Source organism: Pseudophryne corroboree, chromosome 1 (assembly GCF_028390025.1).
Source record: "Pseudophryne corroboree isolate aPseCor3 chromosome 1, aPseCor3.hap2, whole genome shotgun sequence".
Lineage (NCBI taxonomy): Eukaryota > Metazoa > Chordata > Amphibia > Anura > Myobatrachidae > Pseudophryne > Pseudophryne corroboree.
In genome coordinates this window covers 348,753,403-348,773,754 of record NC_086444.1, presented here as the reverse complement: position 1 = coordinate 348,773,754, position 20,352 = coordinate 348,753,403, and the positions used below count along the sequence as shown (strand labels likewise).

Genomic DNA, 20,352 nt, shown 5'->3' with positions numbered 1-20,352 from the left:
TAGCTGTAAGCCCCGTCCAGCTCTTGCTGCAGTCAGTGAGTGAGCTGCGTGTGGCTGTGAGGGTGCTCTATGTGAGGACCGGCACGCCATGCGCTGCCTCCGCGCAGCAGCACTATCCTGGACCCACATTTTTTTTATAAACTGGGAAGGGATGTGCTAAGTATAAAAATTAAGTCCAAAAAAATAAAATAAAAAAAAATTCAAAGTAAGTGTGTGGAGCTCCACACAACCCTTTAACTTACGGATCCTACGGCACATGCGCAAGAGGGCGCGAATGCCGGACAGCATCTTCATGAGACACAGGTGTTCTCTATATTGGGAAGTATAAATAGGACTCTAATGGAAAAGGGACTTACACTTCTGACGAAGGACCATAAGGTCAGAAACGCGTTAAGTGTTCCTTTTCCATACATTCGATCTACAAGGACCTGGCGGCTGATCGCGGTAACTACTCCCGGTGTGGACCCTCTTATCCGGACTGAGGGATCACTTACCTGTCTAGTTTTCCATCTTGGACTAGGACCTGAGGGTGGCTGCTGTTGTCTGCTGAGCTGGATACCTTGTGGAATCTTGTTTTTGATGCTGATTAAACCACGTTTGTTTGTAAGTGCGCTGATGTATTAAATTTTTACATGTAAAAAGGATTATTGCACTATTGTTTTTCCTTATGTGCCTCAACCTCGAAACACATAATATGTGGAGGTAGTCACATTTCTTTTCTAGATATATACATCGATCCAGATCCTTGTCCAGATATCTCTAGCTGGCTGATGAGCTGTATGCCGTGTGGGATCATGAGACATGCTGTTTATTAACATTCGTTTGTAAGTGCATTGATTTATTCAGAAAATTTCTTTTGTAAAAGGATTACTGCACTATCTTTTGTATTCTTTTTGTGTTCTACCTCAAACACATGGTATGTGGAAGGTAGCCACATTGTGTTTTCTAGATTTCAACTAAGAACGGTGAAAAAAAGAAAAATCAAGTTTATATTCCAAGTCCTCTACCCTCTCTGGAAATAGTGGGGTGATTATTGTTTTAAAGTCTTTATTGTGGTGGACTATTTTTAACCTCTGAGCGCCTTGTGTATGCGTACTTCTCTATTTCTGTATATTGCTCTAAGTGTTTTTTTGGATGTACACTGTACCACGCATATTTAGGCTGCACCTTTGGTTTTAATTGCGCACATTTTTCCTACCTTTTTTCACCAGTAACGTTGTGTCAACTTTATTGTTGTCCGTTATGTTATATGTAATTCTCCATTGTCAACCTCTCTATAGCTCCTGTATGGCTCAGTAAAAAACACTGAGGTACTCTGGGATATGGAGCGGAGGAGAGTTCTAAATTTAAATATTCAGTGCCCTGTTCCTGCGGAAGCCGTCCATATCCCAAGAGTACTTCAGTGACCCCTAGTGGATGAAAAAGAAAAACAAACTCTTAGTGCTCTTTGAGGACCAAGTTTATGGACCACTGCTTTAGACAAACAAAACAGCTTAAACCACATAAATGGTGGCAAATGAATTAGCTTGAATCTAATCTTTAAATGTAAGGGGAAAAAAAAAGTCTAGGTGCATTTATTAAAACAAAATGTTCCCTTATGTGGACAGATACTGAAAGTAATAGATGAGAACATGTTTTCTACCAGAAAAGAACTAAGGCAAAGCAAGTTTAAAATGTATACTTTTTTAAATAGCATCAATAATGTCAAATAACAGTTTCCAAGAAATACAGCAGATAGGATTAACCTTAACTGTTTAAATTGTATTGTCCCAGCTTTGCATCTGGAAGACCGGAAAATGCATCTTTGCCCCCAACTGCAATCCATCCCTAGCATATAGTTAAATTAAAAGTTGTTTTTGTTGTACCTGTAAAATCCCTTTCTTCGAAATCATGGGACACACACACACACACACACACACACACACACACACACACACACACACACACACACACACACACACACACACACACACACACGCTTAACCATGGGTATAGGAAGTTGAGCTGAGCTTGGCACCTAACAGTTAAATCTTTCTCTCTTAGGCGCCCTTTCCCCTATACCTTGCCCCCGGCCTTCCAGTTGAGCTAACAAGCCTGATGTAAGGAGCAGGAGAGAGAAGGAAAAACTGCAAGTACACAGTGCAATCATACACAGAAGTGGTGAACCAAACAGTGTAAAACAACCCCGAGTGCCATGAACATCAGAGTGGGTGTCCTGTGTCCCCTATTCAGAAAAAGAATTTTAACAGGTAAGACAAAAATCTAATTTTCCCTCTCACACCCATGGGGGACACAGGCTTAACCATGGGACATCCCAAAGCAGGCACCCTAAGGGAGGGGATACTCCCGACTTGAGCTAAGAATCCTTCGCCCAAATGCTGCGTACATAGTGGCGAAGGGGTCAAAACTATAAAACTTGATGATGGTATGGGCAGCAGACCATGTGGCCACTTTACAAAGTTGCTCCACAGAAGCACCATGTCTGGCCACTCAAGAAGTGCCCACTGATCAGGTGGAATGTGCCCGTTCAATGGCAGGAAGAACCGCATAAGCCTGGCATGATTGACAAGATGGCTCCTTTTGACTAATTCTGTTTGGAAGCTGGCCAGCCCCGCTTGTAAAAGTCTTACAGAACAAAAAGTTTGTCTTACGGAAGTCCCTTGTACGATCTGCATAAATCTGGCAGTCCCTCGCGACATTTTAAGGAGGCCTCCTTTGGTGAAAAATCTGGTACTTTGAATGAGCTGTCAATCAGAAGATTATAGTCACTTCCTTCAGAGTGAAAAAATAAGAAACTGAGAGCGACAAGACAATGCGCTCAAATCAGAGACCAGCTGGGCTGGCAAAGAGGAAGGCTCTCTTTCATAAAAGCCAACAAAGGTCCCTGCTGCTTTTACAAAAGTGTAGAGGCCTACAGCGGTTCCTGAGAGGGAGCTGTGGCTGAAGGTACTTCCTGCTGCAAAAACACCAGACACAGAGGCTGGCGTGGTCTGGGGCCTGAGGAAAAAGTACCTTTGGATAATTCCTGCATCCTACCTGGGTGCCTTACTCTTGGAAAACAATGTCCCCACATTGTGTGACACGCATGACGTCATGTCCTGTCCGCCGTTGGCGGAAACGGAAGGAGAAGAATCTCTCTCATTGGAGAAACATCACGTCACCATCACCCCCGCGAAAATTTGAAAGTTGAAGTGGGAGTGTGAGTGTGCCTATTTGGATACAGCTGATGGACATTTCTAATTAAGTAGATGTATATAAAAGTCTGGTAATGTTGATTAGCCACAAACGCTTCTGAGGAAGAACCCAGTAGGGTTCGAAATGCATTAAGCGGTGTGGCTGCTTTTCTTTTTTACCTGGTGGACTGAGGTATAGACCTGATCCTGAATTTGTTCCTTTGGAGTATCCGGAACTGTGGGCCTTTTGGATCGATGAGTATACAGTCATCTCTATCACCAGTGTTATTACATGCTTTTAAATTTCTTATGTTTGTGAGTGCATTTTTATTAAAAATTCTTTCCCCCTGAATGGGAGTCTGCACTATTGCTTCGCCTTATTTTGTTTCAGTTTAAAGCCCAGGTGAACATCAGGAGAATCCAGTAGAAGTTTCTTCAAGCTTAAGATTGGTACAATGCTTCCAATATATTGACACATTGTGAGTGTTATAATAAAAAAACCCTTTTGATATTTTTTGAATTGGATGTCTGCACTATTGTGTGATCATTTTTTTGCAGTTCAGATTATCCATTATATGGTGGCACCCGAGAAGTTATTGCCCCTCCCATAAAGAAACAAAAGGGAAGTTACACTCCTTTATTTTGTTGTATTTTATGTAACCATTTTATGACACAAATCTGCGCAATCTATACACCTATCTATTTTGTAAACAGTTGTATATTGGAAAATTGGTGGATTTTTCTAAGGTGTATATGCTGCATTTTTTATTGTCTGTTTAGCGCAAAACAACACAAATTAATTCTTCGGCACCAGTCGGGTTTAAGTGGCCAAACCAGACACTAAAGGGCGCGACCAGCATGATACGGGACATCAATTGTATATCGCCCCCTGCGATCTCCCATCACTTTAGATAACATTTAAATTCCCCCCAATGCATGCAATGTGTGCAAAATAATGCTCAAACCAAGCAAAACCGGGAGGATGGCGCTCAATGTATAAACTGACTGCAGGGATTGAGGTTTACAGGGAGGCAAGAGCCCATGCTTATCTGAACTAAGGTGCTTAGGCAGGCAATATATTAAAATGGTAGTCCAGCATCCCAGAGAGAGAGAGAGAGAAGTAAATCCCAGTGGCGAGTAGCCTGCATGAGGGGATGTGCCAAGGGAAGGGGTTAAAAGACAGCCAAACACCCCCTTATCTAGCATCAACCCCAGGGCCGCTATGTACAATAGTAGGGAGAGGACCTGGTCCCCTATTGCCAGTACCCCCTAATGGCAACAGCCGTATTGTGTGGATCCCTGCAGAGACGCACCTTACCTGATCTCAGGCACATCGGCTGCAGTTTTGATAGGTGCATGCTGGAGCCCAGCTGGGGTCACTTACCGGTTGCCAGTGCTCTAGCCACCATGCTAGGGAGCGTTGAAGAGGCAGACGCTATCCCCCCACCCCCTCAGTGAAGAAAAGCAGAAGAAATGAAGAAAACATACCTGCTCTGGCCACCAAACAGGAAAAATATGGAAGGCTGGGGTACAGGGGAGAGGGTGTCTGGGCTGCTGGGAAGACAGATTTAACTTGTGCTCAGCCCACCTTGCTTTACCCATGGATAAGCCAGTGTCCCCCACGGATAAGAAAGGAAATTAAAACATTATCACTTTCATTAATGTTTGGGGATAGTAGGTGTAGGCATCACTGTGTGCTAATGCAATTTGTTGTGCAAGAATATCAAGACAAATACTTTCATTATGAAATCTGTATGAGCTAATATACTTAGGAAATCATTGAGATTAAAGGAGGAAAAAACAGTCGATAGTGGTCTAACACTGGGGTAGTAAAGTGTTTGTGGCAATATGCAGACTCCATGACCAACAAAGCTCTAAATATCATGGTGTTTGTAAACAAACTGCTTACATTTCAGTTAAATGACCACTAAACAAAAATACAAGTTGATCTATAAAAAGAACATTCACAGATGTGTTCCAGGATCTTACCAGAACTGAAGAGAAAAGTTAAATCACGGAAGAATAGTGTCATACTGTACACACAAGCCTTTCTAAGATTACAGAGTTTTCCTGTCAAAAGGGGGCTTCTAACAGACTATTTACACATAACACCCACACACATTTGTTATTGCAACAATAAAGATTTGTCAACACTAGCTTAATACTTGTGTTGCGTTCCGAGTGGAGCATTGTGCTAACATACTGGCAGCAAGGTATTTATTAAAGTCTGCATAATTTTCCCACACACTTACGTGCCACATTTTTCATTGCCGATGTACTTTTCCCAATGGAACACTGGCATTACATTCTGGAAGGCAAACGGAGCATTGAGCTTTTGTGGATGAGATTGAAGACTTGATAAGCAGCACTTTAATTGCTACAAAAGCCTCACAAGGAGATTTAACGTATTTCAGAAAATTCTTTAAAGTATAAACAAGTAACAAAAGGCTTATACATAGACCGCAAAACAGTTTGGAACTTTTCTTTGTGCAATTTTACAAGGAAAGTCAGTCACTTTCACATGGAGAGAATACATAATTTAAAGTATGGTACTTTCAAGATCTAGACAATTAAAAGACAAATAAAAGACAATATTAAAAGACTAAAACATAATTGCACCACAAACACTAGAAGAAATCAAAGGTTCTTTACATTAATTTTTAACTTTAAACATTTAATCTGGGGGGAAAAAATTCCCATAAAAATGGCAATAATATTGAAATATTTAAAACACAATAATTCAAAAACGTAGAAAGGCCACTAAAAGTTTTTTCCAGGTCTGCACAAGACAGTAAATATATGCATATCATTAGTGCAAGAGTTTTAAGTATTGACAGCTCCAGAAGGGCAACCAGGAAGAGCCCCATACACGACACAGACTGCAAGTTATTGCTGAGTGCTAGTGATTCACTAACTAGGCATATATAACCATATTTTATGCTAACAAATGTGTGCCAAAGTCATTACTTGGCAAATTTCCTGACTGTGACTACTAAAAATAAAAAAATAACCCCCTTATAAACATTAGATACACAAACGTGAAGACCTTGATCATGAAACAATCTCCAAATGGAACCTTAAGCCAGGTGTTTTCACACAGCAGATTCCATCTTTTACAATGACTGATGTGAGTGGCGGTATCAGTTCCTTTACGATCCAAGGTTTCAATCAAGTCTTTAGCTCTCTTTCTTCAGATATCCGTTCAGAGAATTGAAGAATTCTTAGGCAAGAGTTGAACACATAACACAAACTCTAAAGGCCAGAGTGGTCTAAGAAATGACGTAATCGCAGAAGCTGAATGTGGCTGGCATATGCTGGGCTGTACCTCCCTGGACTGCTGTAATCAGAGGTGTTCATGTATCTCCCTGGGCTGCCTAGAATGGGACTGCTCCTACCAGGAGTGGAAAAGCCAAGGCCACCAGGTGAGCTACAGCTTAATATTTGAGATCTGTTTCTTCCTGATAAAACGGCTGGGCTTGGCCAACTAGAATGGTTTTAAAAAGAAAAAGAAAATTTAAAATTTGGAGGAAAGCTCAGAGTGATAACATAGAAAACAGGAAAAGCTAGCAAGTTATGTGTCTTTCATAAGGATAGGATTAGTACCTTTGTCGTTCTGTACTGGAGTAAGACAATACTGTTTTGATCCACTTAGAAATACTGGGGTATTTCTGTTCATCAATTTCCGCATTTTCTATAGCCAATAGCACATCCCCGTCTAGCTTGGAAGGATCATTCCTGAAATAGAGGAAACAGTAAAGCTATAATGTTAACAAGACAATTATTGCTTGCAACAGATCTAGAAGTAGTCTGTAATCATGAACAAAGAAAAATGTGTAATAAGAGGGTGGTTCAATAACTAAGGTAACAAGACCTCTTGTGTATCTACTTCATTCTGATTTCCCACAAGGTCACCGCAACTAGCCCACTGCTTTCCGTCAAGGCCACTAGACTAGACTTCATATTAGTCATACTGTCCCAACATCAGTTTCAAGATGGCGGGTTGGCATAAACGGTATCCGTTTGGATGGTCGACCATGTTAAGGTCGACCACTATTGGTCAACATTGACATGGACATATGGTCGACACATGAAAAGGTCAACATGGCTTTTAAAATAGGTTTTTAACTTTTTTCATACTTCACCATACACGTGAACTACGATTGGGAACGGTAACCGGGCGCAGCGGTAGCGGAGCGAGGCACCTTGCTCGCAGTCACGCGGTACACTAATTAGGGTTCCTGGTCATGTTACGGAAAAAATTACACCAAATACAGTTAAAAAATCCATGTCGACATGTCCCGTGTTTACCATGTTCATGTGTCGACTATTAGTCCACGTCGACCATGTCTGTCGACCAATAGTGGTCGAACTAATTAATGTCGACCTTAACATGGTCGGCCATTCATACCAGAACCGGCAGCAAATCACAGAAGTTCACAAAACCAATAGGATGGGACTGCTCTTGCGCACTTGACGCAGTACCATGAGGAAGGAGTGCAGTTCCTGCAGCGTATTGTTACAGGCAATGAATCATGGGTACATCATGTGACACTGGAGACAAAGCAAGCATTAATGACATGGAAGCACATTATCGGTATCGCCTACAAATAAATTTCAAAACAAATCCATCAGCAAAGAAGGTCATGGCAACAATGTTTTGGGACAAGGGTGTACTTATGGATTTCCTCACCAACGACGATACCGTGAATGCTGACCGCTATTGTGACACATTAAGCCGGATGCGGAGGGCAATTGGGATGTACTGGACCATCCTCCCTACAGCTCTGACCTGGCATCATGCGATTTCTCTCTTTGGACCATTGAAGAAGCACCTGGCTGGAAGGCGATTTTCATGGCCAGGCTTCAGGTACTACAGATTTTTTTCTACACCAGAATAGATGCCTTGGGGTACCTTTGGAACAAGTAGCTACTTAGACAAGTTATGGGGACTATGTGGAACGTGAACCAAGGCCATACTACTGATTATGTGTGTATGTACAAGTTGAATACATTTACGCAGTGTGAGGTCTCAATACCTTATTTATTGAATCACCCTCATATTTCACAGCATTCTCTCTCATAAATAGGTGTCTAGGGCACTGTGCTCTGTTCTGCGGGAACTAGCCATATTGTGAAGTGATTAAAGTATCCTTTGTCTTTGTTAAGTTTAAGTATCAAATATTGATACCCTTAATGTTGTTAATGGTACAGTATATGCCAGGTATAGGAGAGTAGTACTGAATATTGGAACAGTAGTGGTGAGGATTAGCAGCATTCTGCATTAGCTATGGAAGAATGTATGACTATTAAATTGCTGTCATATATAGTTCTCTACAGTAACCAATAAGTAATCAATTACTTGTTGATAGAATCGGTAACTTAAAATGAAAGAACAATTTAAAGAAATTTTAAGAACTATTTCTGTCCAAAAGAGAACACACAAATATATTATGCCATTATAATTACCCCATGTGGCCACTGTCGCCTGTGTCTAAACTGAATACCCAATATTGCCATCACCCATTACAATGCTATAACTGGCAGTTACCAAACACAGCAGTCACACATTACACTGCAATATAAATTAGCCCATCCTACTGTCGTAGTTTATACATCTATACTAAATTATGCATTGCACATAAATAAATTACCCTAAGGTTCAAACTGTAGTATCTATCTATCTCTATATGATGCAAATAACGCTACAACCTTACAATATACAAAACCGTGCGACTCCAAATAAGGAGGCTCAATATTAAGTAATTAATAGAGCATATTAACAATACTGAGTAAATACAAAAACACTCCCAATCATATATGGTGTCGCAGCCAAATTTCAAAATAGTCCATATCCCAAAAGGACGGATTCTAAACTATATGAATTTACTCACCGGTAATTCTATTTCTCGTAGTCCGTAGTGGATGCTGGGAACTCCGTAAGGACCATGGGGAATAGCAGGCTCCGAAGGAGGCTGGGCACTCTAGAAAGATTTCAGACTACCTGGTGTGCACTGGCTCCTCCCACTATGACCCTCCTCCAAGCCTCAGTTAGGATACCGTGCCCGAACGAGCGTACATAATAAGGAAGGATTTTGAATCCCGGGTAAGACTCATACCAGCCACACCAATCACACCGTACAACTCGTGATATGAAACCCAGTTAACAGTATGAAACAACTGAGCCTCTCAACAGATGGCTCAACAATAACCCGATTTAGTTAACAATAACTATGTACAAGTATTGCAGATAAACCGCACTTGGGATGGGCGCCCAGCATCCACTACGGACTACGAGAAATAGAATTACCGGTGAGTAAATTCTTATTTTCTCTGCCGTCCTAGTGGATGCTGGGAACTCCGTAAGGACCATGGGGATTATACCAAAGCTCCCAAACGGGCGGGAGAGTGCGGATGACTCTGCAACACCGAATGAGAGAACTCCAGGTCCTCCTCAGCCAGGGTATCAAATTTATAGAATTTTGCAAACGTGTTTGCCCCTGACCAAGTAGCAGCTCGGCAAAGTTGTAAAGCCGAGACCCCTCGGGCAGCCGCCCAAGATGAGCCCACCTTCCTTGTGGAATGGGCATTGACAGATTTTGGCTGTGGCAGGCCTGCCACAGAATGTGCAAGTTGAATTGTACTACAAATCCAACGAGCAATAGTCTGCTTAGAAGCAGGAGCACCCAGCTTGTTGGGTGCATATAGGATAAACAGCGAGTCAGATTTTCTGACTCCAGCCGTCCTGGAAACATATTTTCAGGGCCCTGACCACGTCTAACAACTTGGAGTCCTCCAAGTCCCTAGTGGCCGCAGGCACCACAATAGGCTGGTTCAAATGAAACGCTGACACCACCTTAGGGAGAAACTGGGGACGAGTCCTCAATTCTGCCCTATCCATATGGAAAATCAGATAAGGGCTTTTATAAGACAAAGCCGCCAATTCTGATACTCGCCTGGCAGAAGCCAAGGCCAATAACATGACCACCTTCCACGTGAGATATTTCAGATCCACGGTTTTTAGTGGTTCAAACCAATGTGATTTTAAGAAACTCAACACCACGTTGAGATCCCAAGGTGCCACAGGAGGCACATATGGGGGCTGAATATGCAGCACTCCCTTTACAAATGTCTGAACTTCAGGTACTGAAGCTAGTTCTTTCAGAAAGAAAATCGATAGAGCCGAGATCTGTACCTTAATGGAACCCAGTTTTAGGCCCATATTCACTCCTGCTTGCAGGAAATGCAGAAATCGACCTAGTTGAAATTACTCAGTTGGGGCCTTTTCGGCCTCACACCATGCAACATATTTCCGCCATATGCGGTGATAATGATTTGCTGTAACCTCTTTCCTGGCTTTAATAAGCGTAGGAATGCCTTCCTCCGGAATGCCCTTTTCTTTCAGGATCCGGCGTTCAACCGCCATGCCGTCAAACGCAGCCGCGGTAAGTCTTGGAACAGACAGGGCCCCTGCTGTAGCAGGTCTTGTCTTAGCGGCAGAGGCCACGGGTCCTCTGAGATCATCTCTTGAAGTTCCGGGTACCATGTTCTTCTTGGCCAATCCGGAACCACGAGAATTGTGTTTACTCCTCGCTTTCTTATTATTCTCAATACCTTTGGTATGAGAGGCAGCGGAGGGAACACATAAACTGACTGGTACACCCACGGTGTCACCAGAGCGTCCACAGCTATCGCTTGAGGGTCTCTTGACCTGGCGCAATACCTCTCTAGTTTTTTGTTTAGGCGGGACGCCATCATGTCCACCTGTGGACGACCCCACTGATGTACAATCATTTGGAAGACTTCTGGATGAAGTCCCCACTCTCCCGGGTGGAGGTCGTGTCTGCTGAGGAAGTCTGCTTCCCAGTTGTCCACTCCCGGAATGAACACTGCTGACAGTGCTAGTACATGATTTTCCGCCCATCGGAGAATTCTTGTGGCTTCTGTCATTGCCATCCTGCTTCTTGTGCCGCCCTGTCGATTCACATGGGCGACTGCCGTGATGTTGTCTGACTGGATCAGCACCGGCTGGTGTAGGAGCAGGGATTTTGCTTGACTTAGGGCATTGTAGATGGCCCTTAGTTCCAGAATATTTATGTGAAGCGAAGTCTCCTGACTTGTCCATAGTGCTTGGAAGTTTCTTCCCTTTGTGACTGCCCCCCAGCCTCGCAGGCTGGCATCCGTGGTCACCAGGACCCAGTCCTGAATGCCGAATCTGCGACCCTCCAGAAGATGAGCACTCTGCAGCCACCACAGAAGAGACACCCTGGTTCTTGCAGACAGGGTTATCAAGCGATGCATCTGAAGATGCGATCCGGACCACTTGTCCAACAGGTCCCACTGAAAGATTCTGGCATGGAACCTGCCGAATGGAATTGCTTCGTAAGAAGCTACCATCTTTCCCAAGACCCGCGTGCAGTGATGCACCGATACCTGTTTTGGTTTCAGGAGGTCTCTGACTAGAGAAGACAACTCCCTGGCTTTCTCCTCCGGGAGAAACACTTTTTTCTGGACTGTGTCCAGAATCATCCCCAGGAACAGTAGACGTGTCGTCGGGACCAGCTGTGACTTTGGGATATTCAGAATCCAGCCGTGCTGGTTCAGCACTTCCTAAGATAGTGCTACTCCCACCAACAACTGTTCTTTGGACCGTGCCTTTATTAGGAGATCGTCCAAGTACGGGATAATTAAAACTCCCTTTCTTCGAAGGAGTATCATCATTTCCGCCATAACCTTGGTAAATACCCTTGGTGCCGTGGAGAGTCCAAACGGCAGCGTCTGGAATTGGTAATGGCAATCCTGTACCACAAATCTGAGGTACTCCTGGTGAGGATGGTAAATGGGGACATGCAGGTAAGCATCCTTGATGTCCAGGGAAACCATGTAATCCCCCTCGTCCAGGCTTGCAATAACCGCCCTGAGCGATTCCATCTTGAACTTGAATTTTTTTATGTACATGTTCAAGGATTTCAAATTTAAAATGGGTCTCACCGAACCGTCCGGCTTCGGTACCACAAATAGTGTGGAATAGTAACCCCGGCCTTGTTGAAGTAGGGGCACCTTGATTATCACCTGCTGGGAATACAGCTTGTGAATTGCCGCTAGCACCGCCTCCCTGTCTGAGGGAGCAATCGGCAAGGCAGATTTTAGGAACCGGTGGGGTGGAGCCGCCTCGAATTCCAGCATGTATCCCTGAGATACTACTTGAAGGATCCAGGGATCCACCTGTGAGCAAGCCCACTGATCGCTGAAATTTCTGAGGCGGGCCCCCACCGTACCTGGCTCCACCTGTGGAGCCCCACCGTCATGCGGCGGACTTGGAAGAGGAAGCGGGGGAGGACTTTTGTTCCTGGGAACCTGCTGTCTGTTGCAGCCTTTTTCCCCTACCTCTGCCTCTAGACAGAAAAGACCCTCCTTTTCCACGCTTGCTTTTCTGGGTCCGAAAGGACTGAACCTGATAAAATGGCGCCTTCTTAGGCTGTGAGGGAACATGGGGTAAAAATGCTGACTTCCCAGACGTTGCTGTGGAAACTAGGTCGGAGAGACCATCCCCAAATAATTCCTCCCCTTTATAAGGCAAAACTTCCATGTGCCTCTTGGAATCTGCATCTCCCGTCCACTGACGAGTCCATAAGCATCTCCTAGCAGAGATAGACAATGCACTTACTTTAGATGCCAGCCGGCAAATTTCCCTCTGTGCATCTCTCATATATAAGACTGAATCTTTTATATGGTCAATCGTTAGCAGAATAGTGTCTCTGTCTAGTGTGTCAATATTTTCTGACAGTTTTTCTGACCATGCAGCGGCAGCACTGCACATCCAAGCTGACGCAATAGCTGGTCTAAGTATAATGCCTGAGTGTGTGTATACAGACTTCAGGATTGCCTCCTGCTTTCTATCAGCAGGCTCCTTAAGGGCGGCCGTATCCTGAGAGGGTAGTGCCACCTTTTTTGACAAACGTGTGAGCGCTTTATCCACCCTAGGTGGTGTTTCCCAACGTGACCTATCCTCTGGCGGGAAAGGGAACGCCATTAGTACCTTCTTAGGAATTACAAATTTTTTATCAGGGAAAAGCCACGCTTCCTCACACACTTCATTTAGTTCATCTGATGGGGGAAAAACTACGGGTAGTTTTTTCTCCCCAAACATAATACCCTTTTTTGTGGTACCTGGATGTAAATCAGAAATGTTTAACACCTCTTTCATTGCCTCAATCATGCAGTGAATGGCCCTGACAGGCATTAGGTTTGACTCATCGTCGTCGACACTGTTATCAGTATCCGTGTCGACATCCGTGTCTGCAAACTGAGGTAGCGGGCGTTTTAGAGCCCCTGACAGGCACGAGCTGAGATCCCGGCTGTCCCACATTTGGCATGTCGTCAAATTTCTTATGTAAAGAATCTATACGTGCACTCATTTCTTTCCATAAGTTCATCCACTCGGGTGTCTGCCCCGCAGGGGGTGACGTCCCTTCAAAATGCATCTGCTCCGCCTCCACCTCATTATCCTCATCAAACATGTCGACACAGCCGTACCGACACACCCCACACACACAGGGAATGCTCAACAGAGGACAGGACCCACAAAAAGCCCTTTGGGGGGACAGAGTGAGAGTATGCCAGCACACACCAGAGCGCTATATATATATATATATATATATATATATATATACAGGGACTAACTGAGTTATGTCCCTAATAGCTGCTTTTCATATAATATATGTATATATACTGCCAAATTTAATGCCCCCCCTCTCTTTTCCCTCTTACTGTTACTGTATATTGCAGGGAAGAGCCAGGGAGCTTCCTTCCAGCCGAGCTGTGAGGGAAAAATGGCGCCAGTGTGCTGAGGAGATAGGCTCCGCCCCTTTTTCGCGGCCTATTCTCCCGCTTTTTATGGAATTCTGGCAGGGGTATTTACCTCATATATAGCCTCTGGGGCTATATATTGAGGTATTTTAGCCAGCCAAGGTGTTATTATTGCTGCCTCAGGGCGCCCCCCCCCAGCGCCATGCACCCTCAGTGACCGGAGTGTGAAGTGTGAGAGGAGCAATGGCGCACAGCTGCAGTGCTGTGCGCTACCTTGGTGAAGACAGAGTCTTCATGCCGCCGATTTTCCGGACCATCTTCTTGCTTCTGGCTCTGTAAGGGGGACGGCGGCGCGGCTCCGGGACCGAACACCAAGGACTGGGCCTGCGGTCGATCCCTCTGGAGCTAATGGTGTCCAGTAGCCTAAGAAGCCCAATCCGGCTGCAAGCAGGCGAGTTCGCTTCTTCTCCCCTTAGTCCCTCGCTGCAGTGAGCCTGTTGCCAGCAGGTCTCACTGAAAATAAAAAACCTAAGTCTATTCTTTCTAAGAGCTCAGGAGAGCCCCTAGTGTGCATCCAACCTCGGCCGGGCACGAATTCTAACTGAGGCTTGGAGGAGGGTCATAGTGGGAGGAGCCAGTGCACACCAGGTAGTCTGAAATCTTTCTAGAGTGCCCAGCCTCCTTCGGAGCCCGCTATTCCCCATGGTCCTTACGGAGTTCCCAGCATCCACTAGGATGTCAGAGAAATAGGATTTTGGTTACCTACCGGTAAATCCTTTTCTCTTTCATCCACTGGGGGACACTGGAACATCATATACATTAGGGGTGTGAAGCTTGCTACCGGAGGTGTGGCACAATCTAAAATTAAAACATTGTCTGCACAGCCGGCTCCTCCCCCTTCACACCCCTCATCCCTCAGTATTGAAAAATTGTGCTTGGAGGAAGCACATAGGAGCTATTGCTCCACAATTTTTTTTTTTTTCCCCTCTTTATTCTTCTCTAATATAAGAAATAGCCCAATCCCTCCTAACAAAGGGAGGGTGCATGCAGAAACTACTTTGAGCAGCCCAATCCCTCCTAACAAAGGGAGGGTGCAGGCAGAAACTACTTTGAGCAGCCCAATCCCTCCTAACAAAGGGAGGGTGCAGGCAGAAACTACTTTGAGTAGCCCAATCCCTCCTAACAAAAGGAGGGTGCAGAGATTATTGGAGAGAGACTAAGGTCCCAGCTAAAGGGATCTGCTGCTCTTCAAGGAAAATCCGGAGCACAGAGACTGTGAGTAGCCCCCTAGGCTTATACATTTATAGTGGGAGAGTGGCTGTGGATCCCTACACTAAAGGGGCTAGTGTGGGTAAATATAAAAACCCTGCAGTACAGCATCCCCTGTCCGCCCCCCTCCTTCCGCAGATGCAGGCAGCATGCTCAGGGAGGGGAAGCGCTTCTTCTCCCAGTGGACTCCAATGAGCGCTGAACCAGCGACTCGCTCCGCCCGCTGACAGAGCAGCCGCCCACAAAACGGTCCCTTCCGCTAGAGCGCAGCCGACCACTAGCAGAGCGCAGCCGCCCGCAAGTTGAATCCTCCCGCCGCCTGCTAGCAGAGCGCAGCCGCCCGCAAGCAGAGGGAGCGGAGGGCTGAGGGGAGATGGCGGACTGATTAATAAAAAAGACAAGAGAGCGTCAGCAACGGGAGCATTCAGACGCACATTATGGGGGGATATTTACAGAGGCAAACAAACTCTGCATGCAGAGTTTTTAATGAGGTGAATGAAAATTTTTAATGGCGGCCATATTTAATGAAGTAAGAAGCGCCAAATTTGCTTCTCATTAAAATATAACGTCCCCCATATCTAGAGACATTTTCCTCAGCCAGTCAGACTAGAGGAAGGCGTTTTATAACTAGGTGAAAAATAGTTTACTGCTCCCTCTGCTGGTAGTTTTTTTTATTTTATTTTAGGTCTCTGCTGCAAAGGATTTTCCAGATATTTTTAAATCAAGCATGTTTATGCGTTATATTTTCAAAGGACTTCTACTACAAAGATCCTGTGAAAATAAAGGGAACGTCTGGATCGCAACCCCGACCTCAGTACTGAATCAGTTAGATGTACGAGGGTTGCAACGAGGCCGTTTAGAATAAATTATTAGTATTTATTTATTTATTCTCTTTTCTCTCTGAATCCAGTGTACAATTGTTCCCGTCATCTATTACGGTATTCCGTTGCCTATTATACAGATGAGATGCACTACAAGTATTCTGTGGGAGTGTATTTTCACCATCAAATGCACAAACCAAGAATTTTTTACCAGCACGGTAACTCCAGTTACCTTTGGCATCCATCTAATTATATATTACATATACACACACTGCCTCCAACGGACGCTGCTGACAGGTCCGGCGGGGGAGGGAGCTTCAGATATTGTCACCCAATTCAACTCTATCTATCAACAGTTGATGGTCTGGTGGGTAATAATTGAATGAGTATTTATATTAATTAATTATTTATTTCTTACTAGAAAGAAAGAAGACTTCTAACTGTTTGAGAATACTCTTCAGAGCTCCTAATTGTTCTACGGCCCTTATCCAACTATGCTAATGGGTGAAGGTCGGCCTGAGTTGGTATGTATGTTTTCGCTAAGATAAATCGCAAGAGATTGCTTTGGTGGCTTAAATAAATGAGTACTACGATTGACAGCCCTCGTGTGCGCGACTGGGCATACAACCAGGGGGCCAGTGATCCGTCAAGGTTAAGAAAAGAATAACCTGATATATATTTCACTGATTGAGTAGGGGCTGTGAGCCCATTCTAAGCAGGGAGGTTTTCATGCTTAAGACTTCCTCCATCCGCACATATGTAACAAGATGTCCTAAAACGTCAATAAGACCCCTTTTTCCTTCCGTAAAATATGAGTGGTAAAATGTGCTGACTCTCGTAACGGTGTGCGAACCATTAGAGGAGTAACTAACTAGAGGCGATCAGTACATGCTTCCAACTGTCTAAGTTTTTCTTTGACTAGCGGAGCATAGCCGACGGTTAACTTCATATACTTATCAGGCTGTTCGGGAGGTTAGCATACCGATCTCAGCTATGTCTCTCAATGGTTTTCTGTGACAACAGAATTTCGGTTTCCACAGAAGGGGAGAGGATCCCATAACGTTGGTAGCACACCTCTGTCTCGTCGGCAAACGGGACATTCTTACTCATTACAGTCCCACTGTAAAACAGGGGTCATGTGTCGGTTGACATTGACAAGAAAATATAACCTCTAGTACAAGACAGTCTCAAACGGAACTGGGAGTTTCCGGTTTCAGTAAAAAGGATAAAGTTACCGAGTTGGAAGGCAATTTCCATGGGAAGGTAAGCCTTCTTTGACCCAATGATTTTCAGACAACTGCAATCAGATCTTCTGCCTACCGGATATCATAGAGATATACCAATAGGCAGTAGCAGTTATTCTGGCCCATTATTCAACTAGTTTGGTTCTCGGTCTCGGGCTGGTGGAGTCTCTGATAAATGAGGCTATTCCCAATAGCCAATAACAGGTCTATATACAAACGCACCTTGGACCTCTTATGGATAAGGATTGGAAGGTTCTAGGGAGACCGGATCCGAGACTTGAGAAGAGAATTTAGTACCAACAGGGTTTGTCTCCCTATATTACTGATGGATATTGACAACACCTAAGCTGTCACTCCGTTCAAAAGCGAAGGCATTGCTAACAACGTTTCAGAGATTACTACAAAAGGATTGGCTGGGACCAAACGAATACAGTGTCTGTCCACAATAAGTAATCCAGCGGGCTACGCTATTATTAACAACATCCCTATTCTCAAGGAGGAAAGGGGTTCTCTTCGAATTCTGTTTTGTTGTGCCCACAACGGTCACACTGATACTCATTTTCAAGTTTTTTGACCCGATGTCTGCTGGCCTACCTATTCCAGAGAAATCAATCCAATCGCTCATTGCAGGCCTAGACCCAGAGGAGTCATAGTGTCTTTGGACATAAAGGATGCATTCCTTCCTATCCCGATTTGGACTCCTCACCAAACATACTTAGGATTCGTACTGGTGAAAGATCATTGCCAGTTGGGACCTAACCATTCGATCTATCGTCAGCCCTGAGAATTTTTACAGGATCAGGGTGATAAGGGTCACAAGTTTGAGACTGTTGGGGGTCACGATCAGGATGATCTGCTGATCTAAGCCATCTTCCAGGTACAGCTGCTCAAGGAAGCCGACTCATCCATTTCTCACTAAACGTGGGTGGATTGTAATTTACAGGAATCCACCCTAATGCCAATTCAAAGGATTCAATTTCCAAGTCTCATTTTGGAGACAGTACAATTGCAGAGCAAGATCCAGGACATACTGAGGCTGGTGGCTCAGGTACTACAGCCACAGACTGTTTCTCTACCCCTGGGGTACAACTTCTCGGGAAGATATTGCCATCTTTGGAGGCTCTGCAGTATTGCAGACCTCACTACCAACCATTCCAGGTGAACCTCATTGCTCAGGGAGCAGGTTCGCGTTGGTTTTCGATATCACAGGTTGTTGATTTCATTCACAAGCTTCCCTCATGTCGGTGGTCGTTACTAACGAATCTCGCAGCAGGGAAGAGATTCGGTTCTTAGAATTGGGGGATCCTCACAACGGATGCCAGTTTCAAAGTTTAGAGTGCCGTCCTAGAGGAACATCAGTTTCAGAACGGATGGACGTCACGAGAAAGTAGTCTACCCATAGACATTCTCGAGCTGAGTGCAGTTACACTAAAACTTCTTTTAGCCGAAAACCTAGTGATGGGTCACCACTTAAAGATACAGTCGGACAATGTCACAACGACGGCATACATAAACCATCAGGAAGGAACAAGATGGCATTAAAAGTAGCCACAAAGATCTTGTTGTGGGCAAAAAGGCGCAACATCGTCCTTTTCAGTTTAGTTCATTCCGGGAGTGGAGCACTGGGAAGTAGACTCTCAGTCGACAGAACATGCATCCAGGAATCGAGATGGTGATAGGGTGAGGGGGGTTACCTCCTGTATACCTGGTGACCTCTCGACACAACCATCAGCTGCCCAGGTATGTGGCCAGCACGTGGGTTCCAGCAGCGAACAAAGTGGACACGACACTTACGTGGTCTTCCAGAAGTGTTTACAAATTTCCGTCATTTCATTCTATACCCAGGGTATTAACGACTGCCAAATGGAAATGAGTGTGGGCGACTTATGATTCCACCACACTGGTTCCGCAGCAGTTAGCGCTCGGTCTACTAGCGGAAGACCCCTGGAGACTATCTTTCAGAGGGAAGACAGAGGCGTCTATTCCTACACGGATAGCGAGAGCTGGTCACGACCTTGCATTGTTACAGACTATGGAAGTACAGATGGACTGGTGTCAGGACTACGGGCTGGATTCCAGGGGATTCCCTCTGTCTAGACTTTTACGTTTTCTCCGGACCGGTTTACATGGGGGCCTGTGTTAGTCTCCTTCAAGGCTAAGATTTTCGCCTTAGTCTAGACCAAACGAGTCTCTGATTTGGGTGACTTATGGTGCCAGAGTCCCTTTTCTGTTTTTCCAGGGCGATAGGGCAGTACTCCGTACGCGGGCTGAGTTTTCCTCCATAGGTTGTTGGGGGGTTTCCCGTAAGCCAGCCAATGGTGCTGCCATCTTTTCGATGGGGCAGTGTCGTTGGAAGTTGTACGAGCTCTACAGATATCCGGGCCAGTTAAGTCGTCCATTTGCATATAGACCCGATTGTTTGTTCCTTTTGATGGTACACAGAGGAGTTGGTCTGTATCTACACAAACGCTATCCAGTTAGATGGGGATTACCACTATACAGTGATTATCCTGTGGTATACGGTTTCCGGTTCAGGCTGGTGCCCATACCGCCAGATCAGTGGGCACCTCGTGGGTTGCAGCTAGAGGTGCAGCTACTACTCGACATTACAGAGCGGCAACGTGGTCTTCAGACACACGTTCACAAACTTCTACAAGTTTGATACTTTTGCGTCCAGAGATTCAAAGTTTGGACGTCTGGTTTTGCAGGCTACTGACAGCACTCCCACCCTTGGGTGTAACTTTGGGACGTCCCCTAATGTATATGATGTTCCAGTGTCCCCTAGTGGATGAAAGAGAAAAGAGGATTTTGGTACTTACCGATAAATCCATTTCTCTGAATCCTCTAGGGGACACTGGACGCCCGCCTCGGTGCGGTCAACCTGCTGTTGTTACATGTTCTTGTTGAACTGTTCGTGCAAACAGCATTGGTTTTCTGTTAACAGACTTCTAGGTGCTGTTTGTTTTTGTTGTACGGTAGGCTCCTCGCCATTGGTTTTGTAGTCTCATGTCCTGGTCTCTCCGTCAAATTTTCCAAACT

General features: G+C 44.9%; 1 protein-coding gene across 2 annotated transcripts in view; it reads right to left on the bottom strand.

Moving 5' to 3' along the window:
• Positions 1-5,525: 5,525 nt before the first annotated feature.
• The window catches only part of ANKLE2 (ankyrin repeat and LEM domain containing 2), a 258,310-nt gene continuing 243,483 nt past the window's right edge, over positions 5,526-20,352 (bottom strand). For both annotated transcript variants that reach the window (XM_063964705.1, XM_063964704.1), the window contains exons 12-13: positions 6,777-6,908; positions 5,526-6,657 (exon numbers count right to left, since the gene is read on the bottom strand). In XM_063964705.1, the coding sequence (XP_063820775.1) occupies positions 6,426-6,657; positions 6,777-6,908 (364 nt within the window). In that variant the 3' untranslated portion in view covers positions 5,526-6,425. The remainder of the gene's footprint in view (positions 6,658-6,776; positions 6,909-20,352) is intronic.